Below are 18,858 nucleotides of genomic sequence, written 5' to 3' on the forward strand. Positions count from 1 at the left end.
CACTGTTGTGGCCTCTCCTGTTGCAGAGCACAGGCTCCAGATGCGCAGGCTCAGCGGCCATGGCTCACGGGCCCAGCTGCTCCGCGGCATGTGGGATCCTCCCAGACCGGGGCACGAACCCGTGTCCCCTGCATCGGCAGGCGGACTCTCAACCACTGCGCCACCAGGGAAGCCCTATATATTTTTTAAAAGTAATTATTGAGCTCCTAGTATATGCCAGGAACAAAGCAGACAAATCTTCCTGCCCTCATGGGGTGTACACTCTAGCAGGGGGCACAGAAATTACATAGTAAATATAACAAACAAGTGTACTAAATAATACACATAACGTTAGGCAGTAATACGTGCAGTGGAGGAAAGAGAGCCACGCAGGGGCCTGGGGGCACTGGGGGAGGGTGGGTTGCAGCTTTAAATTCAGCCAGGGGTTCAGTTTAACAGCTGATATTTGGGTAGATCTGAGGGCAGTGAGTGAGTCAGACAGAGTATACCTGGTAGGAGAGAGTTCTAGGAGAGTTCTAGGCAGAAAGAAGGGCAACGCAAAGACCATGACATGGGACAGTATCTGGTGACTCTGGGGAACAGGAAAGGAAGCCAATATGACTGGGAGGGAGGAAATAAGAAGAGTAGTGGGCGATGGGACCAGAGAAGGAACAGAGGTCACACAGGGCCTTGCGGGCCACTCTAAGGATCTGGCTTTGACTCTGAGTGAAGCAGGAGCCACTGTTTGGGAAGAGACTGATGTGCATTTTAAAGGATCCCTCTGGCTGGAGGACTGAGAAACAGTCTATCAGGGCACCAGGGTAAAAGCAGGGAGGCCAGAGAGGAAGCTACTGCAATAATCCAACAAGAGGTGATGGGGCTCAGAGCTGTGTGGTAACAGAAGGGTGAGGAGAGTTTGGGTGTCATCTGAAGGTCGAGCCAACAGGATTTCCTGACAAATTGAAAATGGGATGAGACAGAGAGGGGTCAAGAATGACTCCAGAGTCATTTTGCCCCAGAAACTGGAAGAACAGAAGAGCCATCAACAGAGATAAGAAAGACTGCAGGAGGAACAGGTCTGGAGGAGAGTCGGAGTTCAGCTTTGGAAAGACTAGGTGTGAGATGTCGAGCCCAGGGGAGGTGTCGAGAACGCTGCGTATCTGGTCTGGAGTTCCCGCGAGGGCTGGTTGGAGCTGTAAGTCTGAGTGTCAGTGGCATATAAAAGCTATTCAGAACCATAAGACTGGATGAGATCATAAAGGGACGAATGAGTGTAGAAAGAGAAGGGAGCCGAGAACCGAGCCCTGGGGCTGGCGGCACACATGGGGTGTCCAAGACCACAGAGCTGGCTCGTGGCAGAGCTAGGGCTTGGCCCAGATCCAGCTGATCACAGAGCCTGTGCTTTCACCTGGTCCTAGTGCTGCTGTCAGGGTCTGGAATGCTGGGAGACTGGACGTTAGGGGTGCAGACATCACGGGCCGTTAGGGAGAAGATGAGTCTCAGAGAGCCAAATAACGACACCCCCTCCCCTGCCCCCATTGTGGTTTGGTCTGGTGATGGAGGAGAGAGATGAAGGAGTGAACTGTAATACCAGAACCTACAAAATCTTTGTGAAAGCTTGTTTCTTTATATCAGATTTGGGAACGTGGCTTGGACTGTTCCACTAGCATTCTAGATGCTAGGAGGTCAAAAAGCCACCAAGATTTTATGAGCCACGTTGGCCTCTGACTTTTGACCATTACCCTAGGCCCCCAAGAAACCATGACAGGTTCAGAAGGAGGCTTGCAGTTAGTGGTCCTTCTCTGCTCTCCCACAATCAGGCACCAATAAGGTTCACTGTCACTGTGCATTTCTTTGACTCTTCCCACCTGCTTTATCTTCCTGGTAATAGAGACAAGTTTTCTACTTGTGATTTTCTTCAAATCTACTGGTGCTGGGCAAGTGGAGGACCCTAGCACTACCCATGGAGCTGGCCAGGATGTTGAGCACACCAGAGTCCATCTGGGGATATTTCAGTTCTCCTGGTAAGTGCGTTATGTCTTAATATGCTAACAGCCCCCTCAAAAAGATAAGATTAATGACTTAGGACTTCCCTGGTGGTGCAATGCTTAAGAATCTGCTTGTTGGGGCTTCCCTGGTGGCGCAGTGGTTGAGAATCTGCCTGCCGATGCAGGGGACACGGGTTCAAGCCCTGGTCTGGGAAGATCCCACATGCCACGGAGCAACTGGGCCCGTGAGCCACAACTACTGAGCCTGCGCGTCCGGAGCCTGTGCGTCCAGAGCCTGTGCTCTGCAACAAGAGAGGCCGCGACAGTGAGAGGCCCGCGCATCGTGATGAAGAGTGGCCCCCACTTGCCACAACTAGAGAAAGCCCTCGCACGGAAACGAAGACCCAACACAGCCAAAAATAAATAAATAAAAAAATAAAATAAAAAAAAAAGAATCTGCCTGCCAGTGCAGGGGACACGGGTTCGAGCCCTGGCCCGGGAAGGTCCCACATGCCGCGGAGCAACAAAGCCCATGCACCACAACTACTGAGCCTGCACTCTAGAGCTTGCGAGCCACAACTACTGAGCCAGCATGCCACAACTACTGAAGCCCGTGTGCCTAGAGCCTGTGTTCCACAACAAGAGAAGCCACCGCAACCAGAAGCCCGCGCACCGCAACGAAGAGTAGCCCCGGCTCGCCGCAACTAGAGAAAGCCCGTGCACAGCAACAAAGACCCAACGCAGCCAAAAACAAATTAAATTTTTTAAAAAAAGGTTAAAGACTTGGGTTGGGTGAAGGTTGAACTGTCACATTGCTTCCTCCTGTCTCTGGCTAATGCCCTTATCTGTCACAGGACATGGGCAGTGTTGGTGAATGTATAGGGCTGAAAATGTTGGATGGAGTTGGGGGAGGAGGAGGATTGTAAAATACTTCAGTGGAAGTTTTTCGCTATTATTGTTGAGATGTAAGAGGTCAACACAATTCATGACGATTGGGAAGGCCAGCTTGGTCTCTCTTCTCCACGTGATCCCAAGATCCTAAGAGCTTCAGCTCCTAAGAGGTGGTGACAGCCTAGTAGCACTAACACAGGTCACCTCAACCACACGAGGGAAGATGCCTTGCAGAAAGTAACTCTTAGCCACTTAAGCAGGTTTCCTGGGCTGAAGCACTTCCTGCTTCCGCCTGTCCTTTACCAGCTAGCCTTCTAAAATCAGAACAAGCTTAAAACCTCCAATGGGTCTCCACTGCCTATAAGACAACTCACCAGCTCCTTATTCCAGGCCCCAAACCACCAGACAGAACGAGCTCTTCCTGACCTCCCCTCACCCCCCACCATGTCCCCAAAGCACCGTTATGTCTAAAAACAACACCGCCGTGTTTTAGACCAATGATCTGCATTGTGTCTTTCCCCCTCACCGAAGTCTTACTGAAATATGGATTATAAGTGTTCAGAAAAAAGCCCTTTTAGCCCATCACATACCCTCTCTAGGTTCATATTTTTCACAAATCTTTGCTGAACAACTGTCCATTCATGTTTGTGATATTTACGTATACAGATGCCTTCAGTGTGTAAAAAAAAGGGACAAGAATCTAATAAAAAGGTAAATGTAACCCCCCAAATCCTTCAAAAACCAGCAGCATGTATCATTGTTACATCTAGATTTCATCAAACTGGCAAGTTTTCTCCTGGAAATGGCTAATCCCTGGGGTGGGTGAGGAGTGTTCTCAGATAGATTTTCCCCGACAGGGCACAGGCCATGTGGATGCTCAGTGTTAACCTCCTGCACTAAACTGAAGAAACACTTGCAACCATTCCTCAGGAAACATAGTGTTGCATCTTGGAAAAATCTCATTCTGACAAGACACAAGGCACACGGACAGAAGTCACAGAGAAAAGGCCACGTATATGCAAGATAGTCCCTCAGGAGTGTAGAAAACCACACTCACACAAAGGTACACACACACACACACACGTCCACAGAGACGTGTACATGCACCACTGCCTCTGATCCTTTATTTCCTGATCAGTGAGGGTAGTTCTTCCTACGGCTTGTTGAAAGTTCAAATAAACAGACTGTAACAACATCCCCAAAATTGGTGCCTGAAGTTCAGCTCATGTATTAACATCCATAGTCTCTAATTCTATGAAGTCATAGCTATGCTTTCTCCACACTGAGGTCACTGACTATTGAATGGTTTGCATGTTCACACGTACCTGCTGTTTGTTCTCTTTGGAATATGGCAACATGGTGGAAACATGAAACATGATCTCATGCCCTTGGTAGATGGTATAAACAGAATGAATCCCTGTGGTGTCATCTGTAAAATACAATATACATTCAGTGAGCACAGAGAATTCTGAGGCCATAAGGAAATAGTCTTTATTTGCAGGCTAGAGGAACACAGCACAGTTAGTACATCCCAAAGGTCCTATGATTATCCACCTGAGTGGAAGCAACAGTATGGACCCCCCTCCAACTGATGCAAGGCTCCTGCCCACACGGGGGGACCTCTTCACCCCCCTCTAAGCTCGCTTGCTGTCTGATTCATGCCTTGCCTTGGAGCAGAGGAGACCATGAGAAGTCTGGGCTCAAAAGGAGAGTACGTTACAATTCCTTGCCTTCTAGTACTGCTGGTGTTCAGGACAAAATGAACACAAGATGACATACAAACAGCTATCATGTCCATAAAACAAAAGGAACTATATCCCTGGCAGCATTGTACAGTGATTCAGAGCATGTGCTTTGGAGTTAGACTTGGATTCGAGTTCTCATTAGCTATGTTCCTTTTGACACGTTACCTTGCCTTCTCTGAGCCTCAGTTTCTTAATTTGAAAATGGGGACGAAAACAGTGTCTAACTCCTAGGATGTCTGTCAGATTACACTGGGAAAGGGCAGTGAGGATGACGGACTTGCAGGTTCTCCAGGAGGCACCACAGGCGCACAGAGCTTGTCAGGGGGGCAGGGGTTGGGGGGAGCTGAGGCCTGACAACTGGGACCGAATCCTTCATCCCTGCCTCTGCCAGTTAAGTTACTCACAGGGCAGCTCTCACAAATCGCCTAACCTTTCCGTATTCAGAATCTGTGACATGACTCCAATGTGGGCGAGATGGGGCCCCCAGAGGGTCAGGGTACCTGATGTGAAGCCTATCAAATTTAGGCCAAATGAGCCTCACGTCACCTGCCTGGCTTACATCAAGGACTGGCCGTGAAGAGCAAATAAAACGGTAGAAGTAAAAGTATAGGAAAAAAACTAGAAATGCTGTACAGTTATAAGATAGCGTACCCCACCTTGGGTACAAATTCAAATTCAGATGAGGCTGACTAACAAAAGTTACACAAATCACAGCAGAAGGGATCAGGAGGCAACCTTACTTTTGGTGTCCAGACCTCCACGGTAGCCTGTCCAGCCCTTGAGAGTGATTGTGTCACCCAGGAGATTTAAAAATTTCTGAAAAGCGTCACTTCCGATTTCTGTAAGAAGAGGTCAAATGTGAAGAAAGTACAGTGTCCACAAGTCCCCGTTTTCTAACTATGCAGTGAAATCACTTGAAAATTAACTAGGCTCTGCCGACATGTGCAGCAGGCGAACAGCATGAGAAATCGTGCTTCCCTCTTCTCGGAGACTGTACAGGAGGGTCACAGTTCCCAGAATCCGAGGAGAGGAAAACTACAGAATTAGACTAACCAACCTGAGCGCTGCCAGACTGGGGTCACAAGGGTCTAGTATTGCAAAATGAAAACATCATTACTGCTCCCATTGATAAGAAACAGGTCTTTAATATGAAAAGTGTGAAATAACAGGAAATAACCATTTTATAATTCTCTCAAGCATAAAAATCCCAGAGAAAAGTCGCCTCTTTGCTCCTGAGATTATGTAGAATGAAATTCTTCAAATCCCCATGTAATTTTCCAGTTAGACTGTATCCCTGGTGCCAGTAATTTGGTGACCAATAAATATTTGCCAGATGAAGGAAACTGGGCAACTTCTTTCCTATAAAATTTACCCTGAAAGTTTACCCTTCAACTTCATAAAACTACTGGCTGTTTCTTTGCATTAAAAACTCCAACACAACAGGCAAGTTCAGCTGGGATCATCTAAATTGCAATGAGGCGGGGCGGGCTGTCTGTTAGAAGAAAGGAGACACTCACCGTTGCTGAACATGTCATCATCTGTGAGCTGCCCATCTTTGGCAAAAAGAACCCCAAACTTGAAATTCACAGAGCCCTTACAAGGAGACAACAAAAGGTGCTGAATTTAATTTTCTCATCAAAGCATACACAGTCATGAGATGTGCCAGTCGTTATTCAGGAACACTACAGTGACCGGAACAACTACTTGGTGGATTACTTCCTCCCCTCCATCTCAATTTTGACCAATATTAACAACAATCATTCCTTGATTTTTATAGCTTACAGAGGAAGCTGTGCTTTTCCGTGAGTTCATTTGAAATTTCATTACTAATAGCGTCTGCAGGATGCCAGGTCCATTCTGCAGCAAAACAGTGCTCAAAATAAATAGCCCACAGGAACTCACAGGACTGGCAACATCCTCTGATCAGCCCAGCAGCAGCAGTCTGGAACCTGGAGAGCTCAGTGTAATTCAGAATTTAACACAACAATCTGAGGCTGATATCTCGTGGACTCTTTTAGAAATAGAAATGGAAACTGTAGGCAACGTATTCTAAAAGCTCAGTTGCCCCAATTCCTAAAGCTATTTAATCTCAAGAAGTCATAAAACAGATGTGGGGAGAAAAAGGCAATCAAGAAGTAGTTAGTACAAATGTTCAGTCTACTATCGTCAACTTTAAATGCTGGGTTAAAATCAGACTCTGTGGGAATGATAAATACCAAATGCAAGATAACAGCTTCCACAGGGAAGAGAGAGGAATGGGATCAGGGAGCTCAACTGTATTTTTAATATATTTTTTTTCTTAAATTGGGTAATAGGGTTATAGGTCTTCATTAAATTGTTGTCTATACATTTTTGTGTGCCTGAAGTATTTCATAATTTAAAAAAATCTGAGGTTGGAAAAGAATCAACCCTTGCAAGGCTGTTTGATGGGGGAATTCTCGGGGGTCAGTTAAGGGGCAAAGAACAAAGGTGATCAAAACATTGCCAGTGGGTCAGAGGGGGGGATCAAGGCAGAGTGCCTGAATTCAGGACAGCTGGATCTGGGAGAATTAAGACTGAAAATCCAAAGGTCTACGGCTGAACTTCTAAACATTCTTCTGCCCCCGATACACCTGAGGGACAGATGCATACTCATCAGTAGTAGTAATTCTCTACCTGGTGGTTTCCTCTACGGAGTGAGGAAGAGGGAGGCGGCTCCCAGGCTGCTCCCTCCACCCGGGGCTCCTCCACAGCTCCTTCTACAGAAGGAGCTCTTGCCCACCATGCGGGTCTCAGCTCAAACGCCAATTTCCAGAGAGGCCTTCCCTGATCTCCCAACACAATCCCCGCATTGTTATTCACGGCAGCTTATTTATTTTCTTAATAACACTATTCACACTCTGTAATTCTTTTTATTGAGCTTGCATATTTGTCCGTTTCTACCACTAGAACTTAAGTCCTGTGAAGGAGGGAAGGTACACATCTTACTTTCCGTGGAATCTCCAGGACCCACCACTGTGCTGGGTATATTGGAGAGGGTTAATAAATATTCACGGCATAATTGTGTAATAAATGAGAAAAGAAACACAAGTGGTCAGATACAACTTATTTTTCACAAGCTGCTTCCAAATGATCACCTCTTCATCACAAACCCGTTTTTGGTAAATTTCTTAGGATTTTGTCACGGATTTCTGTCCACTTCAGGGTTCTATGCTTTTTTGTAGCTCTTCTTTCTCTCCTTTGGGAATATGACATCAATCACATGTCTCTAAGACTCTGGCACCGCTTCCATTCTCAGAGGTCCCTTAACAAGCACCTACAGTAGTTTGGGGTCTAACAGATGACCCTCTTAGAATAACAGTGCAGAGACTAAAGCAGTGGTTCTCAAACTTGACCAGGCATCAGCATCACCTGGAAGGTTTGTTAAAATAAAGATTGCTGGCCCCATTCCCAGGGTCTCCAATTCCACAGGTCCGGGGTAGGGTCCAAGAATTTGTGTTTCTGATAAGTCCGCAGGTGACGATGATGCTGCCGGCCCAGGGACCCCACTTTGAGAACCACAGGACTAGAGGAACCAACCAGCAGACGGTCAGGAGGCCCAGGATCAGGTCCAGCTGAGCTGACAGCTAGCAAGCCAAGGGCAGAAAGACTGGGTCAGTGACCGGAGCGATGAGCCATGAGCCATGAACTAACAGCCTGTTAGAACCAGAAGGGACCCTATGGTCCACTGAATCCATAGCTTTCGTTTTACAGACAGGACAACTGAAGCCCAGGGAAGACGAGACTTGCCCAAGGCTGGTACTAAGTGGATGGCAGGACTGGGGCTGGAAGTCGGGTCTCCTGACCTTCGATCCACTGCTCTTTCCAACGCAGTGAGAGAGTCTTCTCAGGATGGTTTTGAGTTGAGCGAAGCTAAGAGTTACAAGCAGAAATAGGACCCACTGCTGCCTGATCACTGCTGAAGCTTTCAAAAGCTTTGTTGGGGCAGCTCTGTGACTGGCATCAGTACCCTTGTTGAGGGTACTCACACACTTCAGGGGGAGGCTCCAGAAAGACCGGTGTTGCAAGGCCTTGGTAAGTACTTGCAATTCCTTATGGGGTCTCATTTTGGTCATTTCATTTCCCGGGCTTCCCAAATGATGTCAATGTATAACAGAGTTTTCTCCTATCTCCAGAAATCAAGGCATCGCTGAACAGATGCATTATATTTTTTGAGGAGATAGTTTTTAGGAGGGGCTGTTTGAGGAGGGCTTCATTTGATTTGGGGCTACCTGACCACCACGGGTCATATTTTAACGAAGTGTTGAACCTAACGTCATCAGTGCTTCATGAGGCTGGCTGCTACTTGGGGGATGGGAGGGAGTATTCGAAGTCCCAAGACCATACCTGGGCCCCTGGAGGGAGGTGACTGGTGGAGGGAATCTGTGGGAACTGGTTTTCTCAGAACTTCAGTCCTGCTCAGACACTCACCATAGAGATAAGGTCATATTTGTAATGCCTACTTGTATGGGACTTTAAATTTTTAAGTTCTAAATTTCCTGAGACAAAACTCAACATGATTATAACCAATGTATAGTCACATTCTTGGAAATTAATAGTATGCTAGGAATTATATTTCTTCTGAAGAAAGTGAAGTATAAGGGGGAGACTAACGTCCCATTGATTCCAGAAGAATCTTTTGGAATCAAGAAATGATGTCCTGATTCAAAACTGGATGCCCCCCGTTCCTTGTTACTCTTATTTAGGCAATGTCTCCATATTTCTGTGATTCACATGTTCCTACACATCTGTCACCCTCTCCACGTGTGTTTACTTGGGATGCCACGTTCTCTCCTGGCGGGGGCAGGGGGCGCTCTCTACACAGTGGACAAATAAAACTTGGGTTTCAGGACACCAAACAACACTTTACCAAATAGCTAACCTTTCAAAAACATCACTAGTATTGTTTACTAATTTTTTCCCTGCCCGTCTTTGCAGCTGATTATCACTATAATTGGGTGGAATTGAGATAAAGTCAAGAAGCTGGCAGGATTAAAGAAGAGTGCACTGGCCACACAGCTCTCAGAGAAGCTCTGAAGGATGCTGACCACTGCTCACACCTCTTCAGGTACACTGTCATGAGTGCTCTTGTTGCTTCTAGCAAATACCCCCTTAGTAAGGAAATAAAATTGAGAAATAAAGAGATCAGCTACTCCTTTTTCAAAATTTGGGAGATCCAAAGAAAAGTGTGAGAGGATATACACCAAACAGCAAACAGTGGTTCTTCAAGGGAGGGCGGAAGTGGCGAAGTGGGGGAGCTTTCATATTTTCCATTGACAAATTTCTGTACTGTTTGTCACAACGGGCAGGTGCATGCACTCTTGGGTGTTCAATAAATATTTGTGAATTAGTGAGTAATTTTGAGACATAAAAACTATATATAGTATAATCCTAATTTTATATAAAATATAACAAACATATATCAAAATATGATACTATACCAATACTAGTTTTCTCCGTGATTATAGGTGATATTTTCTTTATGCCTTTTGTGCATTTCTGTATTTTTCAAATGTTTGTCAGAAATGTGTATGACTTTTATTTTTTACCTTTTACAAACTACATGTGGAGTTCATGGATTCTTTAGCAAAAAGCATGATTCATACATGGTTAATATGTAGATTAAAATGTAGATGTCTCCTTCTGCCTGCTCTCTGCCTCATCCCACCTTACACTTCCATGAACCTGCCCAAAGCAGCCTCCTTCCTTGCATTTACATCACCATGTTCAGGAATCAGCTGAGATGCCGTTGCCTCAGAGAAACCCTCCCTGTTTGGTTAACATATAAAACCTACTCCTGGCCCCACATCACCTACCTTGTTTACTTTCCCCACAGCTATTGGGGCTGTCAATAGTACCGTGTTTATGTTTGCTTATTTACTTGCTTAGTTGGTCTTAGCCCACCAGATTGTAAACTCCATGAAGAAGGGACCTTTTCTTGTTCAGCAATGTATCCCCAATGCCTCAAGTAGTACACGGTTCACCCACAGTCAGAGTTCAGTAAACATTTGTTGAATCAATGAATGGAGGAGAGGAGTGAATGAATGAATACACATAGAAATCTGTGTCTATAAAAACAACTGGGATTATACTGTAAGTATTGCCCTGTGAATTGCTTTTTTGTCAGTAAATACTATGTCGTGGAAATGTTTCCATGCCAGTAAATAGAGGTCTACCTCACTCTTTTTAATGGCATCATAGTATTTCATAATTCATTCAATCAATACATAATTCACTTATTCAACCAACAAATATTTACTCTGTGTCCTCTATCTGCACAGTTCTAGGCTCTGAAGATACAGCAGTGAACAAAATTGAATAAGTCCCTGCTCTCATGGTGCTTACATTCTAATGGGGGCAACAGATAGAAACGGAACAAATGAAATCCATGTGTTAAGAAGATAAACAAAGCAGTGAGAAGGGCGGTGGGTGACAGACAGGGTGTGCTGTCTTAAACAGGGGACCAGGGAAGGCCTTGCTGAGCAGAGATGTTAATCAAGTGAGGGTGTGACCCCTGAGACACCTGGGAGGAGCATCCCTGCGGTGGGAAGAGCGGGCTTCCTGAGGAGGTGGAAGAAGAAGGAAGTCAGTGTGCTTAGTGCAGAGCAGAGGATGGAGAGGTGGCACCAGCCATATCACGCAGGCCCTCGTAGGGAGGACCGGGCCTGGCATGTTTGGATACTCTATGAAAACTAGAAGAGAGGGCAAGAGAGTAAGCAGGGAGAAGAGCTGGAGAGCTGCAGAGTCCAGGCAGGAGACGGTGGGGCTGGTGTCGAGGGGTTCGAGCGGTGGTGGTGGAGGCATTGAGTCATGTCCATGGAATGTGCTCATGGATTAGATGGGGGTTGTGACAGAAGGAGAGGTGTCAAGGATGTTTCCAAGTTTGGCCTGAGCAACTGTACGGATGATACTGCCATTTACCGAGAGGCACAGTGTACACACACTCCACTGATCTACTCAACTGTCTATTGATAATATTTCGGATATTTCTCTCTGTTAGTTACGGACTTGGAAAACCCAACATATTTTTTTTTAAAAGTGGGACAACAGGAAATGGAAACATGCAAATAATATGGCATTCTGTAAGTCGAGTGTGCTAATAAAGTACACTAGCTTTAACTGAATGAAAACAAAAACCTAATTCCTTACCCTGATCATGAGGTTAACATTCGAATATTTCCAAGCAGATTTAAGCAGCTTGACTGTTTTTCTATCTTTACGGCTAGCTGTATAGAAAGTTCTGAAATACACCCAAGAAAACATGTCAGTGGAGTCTTTCAGTGATAAGAGATTCTCTCTGTGCAAATCCACAGAGAGGTGTGCCTGGGAGAAAGGGCTGTGTTCCTGGTGAAGGGAAAGCTCGTTTACAAATATGGAGTCGGAGCGGCAGGACCAGGAGTCTCATGAGACTACTTACCTCTTGTTCTTCAAGAACCAGCAAGTCCTGTCAAATGAAGTTCGAAAAGTTATGTCCATGCTGAATGGTGGTCATTTTATGTTGACTTTCTGTGAAAGCCAAGCTTCAGTCTACTGACATTGACACCACTTTTCTCCCCTTCGAAGTGCTTAAAATATTCAAATTTAGCTCTACAGATTTTTATACAATACCTGGTCATTTAGGAAAGGCATATTATACCACAACTATCGGGAAACAAAGATGATGCATAGCGATGGGAAGAAACACACAGATGCCCAGGTTTCTCTAACCACTTAAAGCCAGATGATCATATGCCGCTTCTGGGAAGATTTCGCCCAAGAAAAATGTCACACAGAAGGGCAGCAGAAACAGACAAATAATATTTTAAAACAGCATCAGCCACCTTCCCACCTTTGGTGGAAAGATGCCTTCTTTAGAGTGTAGTTGGTTTATTTTCTGTTTACCTTTTGGATCCAGTGATTTGTAAGAACTCTTTTCCCTGCACTGGAAGCCTGTTACTCAAGCCTTCCTAAGGGAAATCTACAGACACCTGATGACAGCAGGGGAACTACTGCTGGTAAGTTGCACACACACACACACACACACACACACACATTTGGATGCTCACACCCACAGAGGATGGAGGGAAAGCTCATGAATGGAAGGGAGAGTGTGAAAGTGTCTTTTGTTTGGTGAAAAACAGGCATAGAGTGATGATATAAATAGGCAGAAGGTTGCTGTATCTCGTTTTCTTGTCCTGTCTCATTTTGTGGGAGAGACAAAGCAGATAAGGATGGCCAGGCAGGGGTAACCTCTCTGGGCAGACGGGATCTGATCAGCAGCAAGATGCAGAAGGAAGCATCCAAAAGGCTCGTGGGTTTTGGCCCCAGTGTCTGGGGGTCCAGGCTCTAAGAAGGAAAGGATTGAGTAGGATAACTGGTACAAATTAAGTAATAAGGGCACACTGGTACTGAATTTATAATTCTAATTTGTTTTTAAGGTGGCTATAAGGAACTACTATTAAGCACATTATGGCTTAAAGTTGCTTAAAGTTTAACCTAACACATCCATTTTTGCCTCAGTTCCCTCTGGGGTTGAGTCAGGGTACAAATACTATTTTAAAAATTAAATTAGAACAAAAGACATGGGAATTCACAATTCTATACATTCTGGTAAGCTAAGTTGAGAGCCAGTAACTTATTATAAAAGCTAACTGTATCGTGAAGGTATGCACACAAAGATCGCTCACGCTTCCATCCATCCTTCTCATACTGCCTGAATTATTTCCCTAAAAAGCACATTTAAGCATTATGCTCCTTTGCTTAAAGATTCTACTGGCTCCCTGCTGTCTCCTAGACGGAGCCCAACCTGCCTCTCTAGCCTCTTCCTGTGTCACCCCACCTGGCAGGCCAACTCCTCGAAGCTCAGCTCTAACACACAACTGTCACGCCATTAGTGATGGCTGTGTTTATGTTTCAAGGGGATGATTTCAAAGCCAAATTGATTGCAACTGCAAGACAAAAGTTTGGCTGACATTTTTCTGATGGACTGTTACCTAGTTTATGACTCTAAATTTTTTTTCTCCCAAGGCGGACTGCTTTCCCTTAATGGTAAGTCCTAGAACAGCTTTCTGGACATCTTCTATCCTCTGAATTTCTGAAAATGACAGTCTCCCAGCCTCTATCTTAGACTGACTGCATCAGAATGTCGGGTGGGAGGTTCTCCATGATGAGAACCACTGGTGATTCTGGTTGGGATCCTAGGCGAAGAATCACTGATGATTTGTCAGTTCTAACACTGTGATCAAATTTATACAATTATGAAGCACAAAATTCTCTGTTACCTTTTGTATCTCAGGATGAAAAATTTCCCTGGGGCCTTTCTCGAATTTGTCCAGATTCATGGCACTGAAATAGAATGGACAGAGTGAGCTGCATTGTGGAGGGAACTTAAGTAATGTGGAGCCACTCCCAGGTCTTCAGGAAAGCTAAGTATTACTTCCTGGAAAATCACAGCTGGACTCCCTGAAGGGCCACAGGAGGTACAGACCAACAAGGAGTGATCAGTGAAGGAACATACGCGAGTAACCGACCGCAGTGGCTGTACCCTAGGCACACTCACAGAGTAAGAGAGGGAGGGGGGAATTGAGAGCATCTGTTTCAGGCAACCTTGACTAATCTCCATGATTCTTACTTTTATTTACTAAAAAAGTGATTCACTGACATTTACATAGCAATTAAGGATAAAATGAAATGTAATTAAGATGACCTGACATGTCTTTCTTCCTTTGGCAATTCCTCTCCCACTTAGGGCAAAAGGCTGTCCTTAGCAGGATTGTTCTTTTACGTTTTGCTTTGGACAAGCAACGTGAATTTCCTTGAGCTAAGTTCCTCTAGAGGTAAAACAAGGAAATTGGACTAGACGATGTCTAAGGCCCCTTTCAGCAAGAATCCTCATATTTGTAAATGAAAGGTAAAAATAATAGCTAATATTTACAAAGTATTTACTATATGCCAGGCACCCTGATAAATGCTTTACATGGATTATCTCATTTAATCTCTATGAGGCAAGTACTATTTTATCCCCATTTTAAGGATGAGTAAATTGAGGCTCAGAAGTTAAAGAAATAGTCCAGGATAACAACGCTGTGAAGTAGTGGAGCCATGATGTGTACTCAGGCTTATCTGACTCCATAGTATTTATATTTTAATTTCCTTTAAAGTTTCCAAGTTCATGATTGTAACAAACAGAGATAAAATATTTTCTTCTGGGCTTCCCTGGTGACGCAGTGGTTGAGAGTCCGCCTGCCGATGCAGGGGACACGGGTTCATGCCCCGGTCTGGGAAGATCCCACATGCCGCAGAGCGGCTGGGCCTGTGAGCCATGGCCGCTGAGCCTGCGCGTCTGGAGACTGTGCTCCGCAACGGGAGAGGCCACAACAGTGAGAGGCCCGTGTACCGCAAAAAAAACGCAAAAAAAAAATATATATATATATATATTTTTTTTCCTTCTATTGGCAGCAACTGTAGAAGTTTTAATCTTCGCAACTTTAAAAATACTCTCTTGCTGCAGCTTGCTCTGGCTATGAGTGGAGGACTGAAAAGTGAAGGCCTACTCAGACAATTAAATGAAATTACAACTCAGTGAAATCCCTGGTCTTTAAATATACAGAAGAAAGGAGCTGGAGAAACTTCATTTTAGAAGAAGAAGAAAAAAGGAGTCACAGAAATTTAAGTCAATATAATTCAAACTATTGCTCTCAAAGCAAGTTAAGGTTTAGAAGCAGCAAGATACTTCTGTGCTCAAGAAAAAGGTTAACCTCTGCACTGATGCCCTCTTAGCTTGGGCTTCAGACTGGCCAGAAGAAAGATCAGGGGGCCTAGAGCAGAGGGGAGAAGGTCTGCAATCTGAAGACGAAGTCAAGCTTGAACGTGAGATATGAAATGTTTTACTTCTTAATCTCAGGACCCTTTCATCAGCCAATTGCAATGCCTAACTGACAGTCAGGTTTGTCACTCTAACGGACATCCTGGCAAGTACGAGCCGTGGGTGGGAACATCAAAAACACCACCTCCTGGGCCTCCCTGGTGGCGCAAGTGGTTGAGAGTCCGCCTGCCGATGCAGGGGATACGGGTTCGTGCCCCGGTCTGGGAGGATCCCATATGCCGCGGAGCGGCTGGGCCCGTGAGCCATGGCCGCTGAGCCTGCGCGTCCGGAGCCTGCGCGTCCGGAGCCTGTGCTCCGCAACGGGGGAGGCCACAACAGTGAGAGGCCCGCATACCGCAAAAAAAAAAAAAAAAACAAAAAAAAACAAAAAAAAAAACACCACCTCCTGCCACCACCTAGTTGCAGATAAATAAAGACTAAATCACCAGGCCACCAGGATAAGGTCTCAGATTCACACAGGATGGCATTAGTGGTTGACAGCCCAAGCCCTGGCATCACACGAACCCAGGTTTAATTCCCAGCTCTGTGGTTTACCAGCTGTGAGACCTTTGTCAAATCTCTTCACCTCTCTGAGGCTCCGATTCCTCCTATGTGGAGTGGTGGTGGTAATAGATCTACTTTATGGAGCTGATTCAAAGATTCCCCAAGAGAATGCTTGTCAAGCATTTAGCACAGCACCTGACTAACAGAAGCTACTGTTACTATGATGTAACATCTTAGCTGGTGACAGAGCAACAGGCTGACCTGCGTGGTGGCATTCCCGAGGGGGGGCTGCCACCCGACATGGGGGAGAGATGAGAGGGAGGTGGAAAGATGGGGGCACGAGAGGCAGCTGAGCACCGAGCAGCGAGCGGTTCCTTCCATTCATTTAACTTTCTCTTGGTGAAGAATAAGCACGTTCTTCTCAGAGTAGCATTTGCTGACATCTGAGTTCTATTTCAAACCAGAAAAATGAAAGGAAAAAAATTTCTTGATTTTCTTTAAGAAACCAAAATATTTGCATGCGTGCCGGAAAAAAGAAGCAGGTGACGCATGCAGAACACAAATGCTTGAGAGCAAAGCTCGGAAGCAGCCAGACCTGGACTTGCGCCTCAGTCCTACTATACGCAAGCAGTGTGATCTTGGCTTTGTCCTTCTGGGCCTCTATTTCCTCATCCATAAAATGGGGATAATAACACTATCTGTCCTATAGGGCTGCTGTGAAGATTCAGTGAGGTAATGCATGTTGAGGGCTTAGCAAAATGTTGAGTATAATGCCAAGGCCCAAGGAAATAGCAAGCTGACATCAGAATGATCACAGGAAAAAACCCATTTATGGGTGCCAGGTGTTGGGTTTCTGCTCATTTGTACTCACCTTAAGATGGACTTCACAGAGAGCGTTTTTGTGGGGCTGTAGGGAAGGCATATTTTCTGGGTACCCTGGAAAGTCAAAACAGCAAACCAGTGAGAAGTCTGGCAATTTCCACCTCTGAGAGAGTCTTACCTGGTCATTTAAAAGAAACCCATGTCCAGTCTTTCTCATTTTTCATCATATATATAAATACATTCTATGTTAGAAAAACACTTACTGAGGTTTGACAGCATCTTCCACCATTCCCCCCTACCTGGCATTTACACTTTTCTTTTTTTTTTTTTTTTGCATTGGGTCTTCGCTGCTGTGCATGGGCTTTTCTCTAGTTGTGAGCGGGGGCTACTCTTCGTTGCTGTGTGCAGACTTCTCATTGTGGTGGCTTCTCTTGTTACGGAGCACAGGTTCTAGGTGCGTGGGCTTCAGTAGTTGTGGCATGCCGGCCCAGTAGTTGTGGCGCACAGGCTTAGTTGCTCCTTGGCATGTGGGATCTTCCTGGACCAGGGATCGAACCCTTGTCCCGTGCATTGGCAGGCAGACTCTTAACCACTGTGCCACCAGGGAAGTCCCGGCATTTATGCTTTAAGCATTACTCTTCAGCGTCTGGACTGCTGGGTCCGCGCTGTCTCAGGTGCTGTGATGAGCAGATGAGCCGTCTGAACCAGAGGAGAAGGGGGTTTGGTCTCTGAGCCAAGAAATGGATCAGCCTCAAAGATCAGAAGAAGAAAACTGTCTCCACACATTCAACGGGACCTAAATGTGATTCCTCCAGGTCAAAGAGTTTTTAAACTAGAAATCACCTGATTCTTTCAGAGAAGTTTTCATAATGTGTACTTTTATATTTGTCTGTGTTTACTTATTTAAAGTCTGTTTCTTCCTCTCTGCATGAGTACCCATTGTGACCAACTCATAGGAAGTACTCAATCAATACTGGCTGAATGAAAGAGAATGAAGGAAGGATTGCCTGATGGCTCAGTTCCATGTCTAAGCACCCAGGAGAGATGAGGGCTAGTCTCTTTTACAATCTCCAAGAAAGAGACGATACAGATTTATAATTCGCAAAGGATTTATACTACATGCTTATTTAGCAAAAGAGATTATGACGCAGTCCACATATAAAATTCCCTTTCTAACTATGACTATTAATAAAGTTGGCAGCACAAACAGCTAGAGAAGGGAAAGGACATTCCTTGTAGGAATCAGGCAAGTTTGTTCGTGTTTTCAGGACACACCTGCAAACTCATGTGTCCGAGCTCTGACCAATGGCACGGAGTGGAGTCCCCCAAGCTTTTCAAGCCCATGATCTCTTTTGGCAAACTAAACTTTCACACTCAGGGCCCTGGAGAACTGGATATTCTCACCCCTACTCCAGGCTGGGGATGAGTATGCCTTCCCAGTTAAGTGTCAGAAGTTGCACTAGGTAGAGCCCTTCTTTTGGATTCTCTACTAACCAAGGAATTTAGGTTGTTTTTTTTGTAGTTTGCATTACGTAGAGTTAAAAAATTTTCTACATATAAATATTATGATAGGAATATGCATTTTCAAATTCCACATGACCCACCCACTGAAACCTGAGTTAGTCCTGTGGCCTTACTTTTTCACCGGCCCCAGCTTACCTCAGGCTGTGGTCACCTGTGTGGGATGCCAACCCGTCTAGAACAGGGTCCTGAATCTGACCTTGCTTGTCTACCCTTTCTTCTCACCAAACACACCAAAGGCAGCTTTTAAGAGAAGACTGGAGCAGCTTTGGGGGGAATGTATGGAATGGGAGAGGGAGGATCCAGCCCTGCCTGGGTGCTGGTAACATCGTCACAAGCTGCTGAAATGGATGTGAAACCCAGGGCTCTTGGGATTGTGGATCTGTATTTTTCTTCACTATAAAGGGGTAAAGCTCTTCCTTCTCGTCATTTTTTTTGTGTGGCTTTCCAGGGTTGCTGTTCTAGAAAAAACACCTTCCAGTTCTCTGTTTTCAGTGGAACCAAAAAATGCACAGGGAGAGTCAAATACACGTGCGTATCAGGCAAC

General features: G+C 45.3%; 1 protein-coding gene across 1 annotated transcript in view; it reads right to left on the reverse strand.

The window, feature by feature from the left end:
* The window catches only part of GARNL3 (GTPase activating Rap/RanGAP domain like 3), a 130,894-nt gene that overhangs the window by 43,540 nt on the left and 68,496 nt on the right, over window positions 1-18,858 (reverse strand). The window contains exons 6-11 of the mRNA XM_060101175.1: window positions 16,840-16,904; window positions 13,882-13,945; window positions 12,039-12,065; window positions 6,121-6,196; window positions 5,344-5,442; window positions 4,184-4,287 (exon numbers count right to left, since the gene is read on the reverse strand). Of these exons, the coding sequence (XP_059957158.1) occupies window positions 4,184-4,287; window positions 5,344-5,442; window positions 6,121-6,196; window positions 12,039-12,065; window positions 13,882-13,945; window positions 16,840-16,904 (435 nt within the window). The remainder of the gene's footprint in view (window positions 1-4,183; window positions 4,288-5,343; window positions 5,443-6,120; window positions 6,197-12,038; window positions 12,066-13,881; window positions 13,946-16,839; window positions 16,905-18,858) is intronic.

This window comes from Mesoplodon densirostris, chromosome 6 (genome assembly GCF_025265405.1).
Source record: "Mesoplodon densirostris isolate mMesDen1 chromosome 6, mMesDen1 primary haplotype, whole genome shotgun sequence".
NCBI lineage: Eukaryota > Metazoa > Chordata > Mammalia > Artiodactyla > Ziphiidae > Mesoplodon > Mesoplodon densirostris.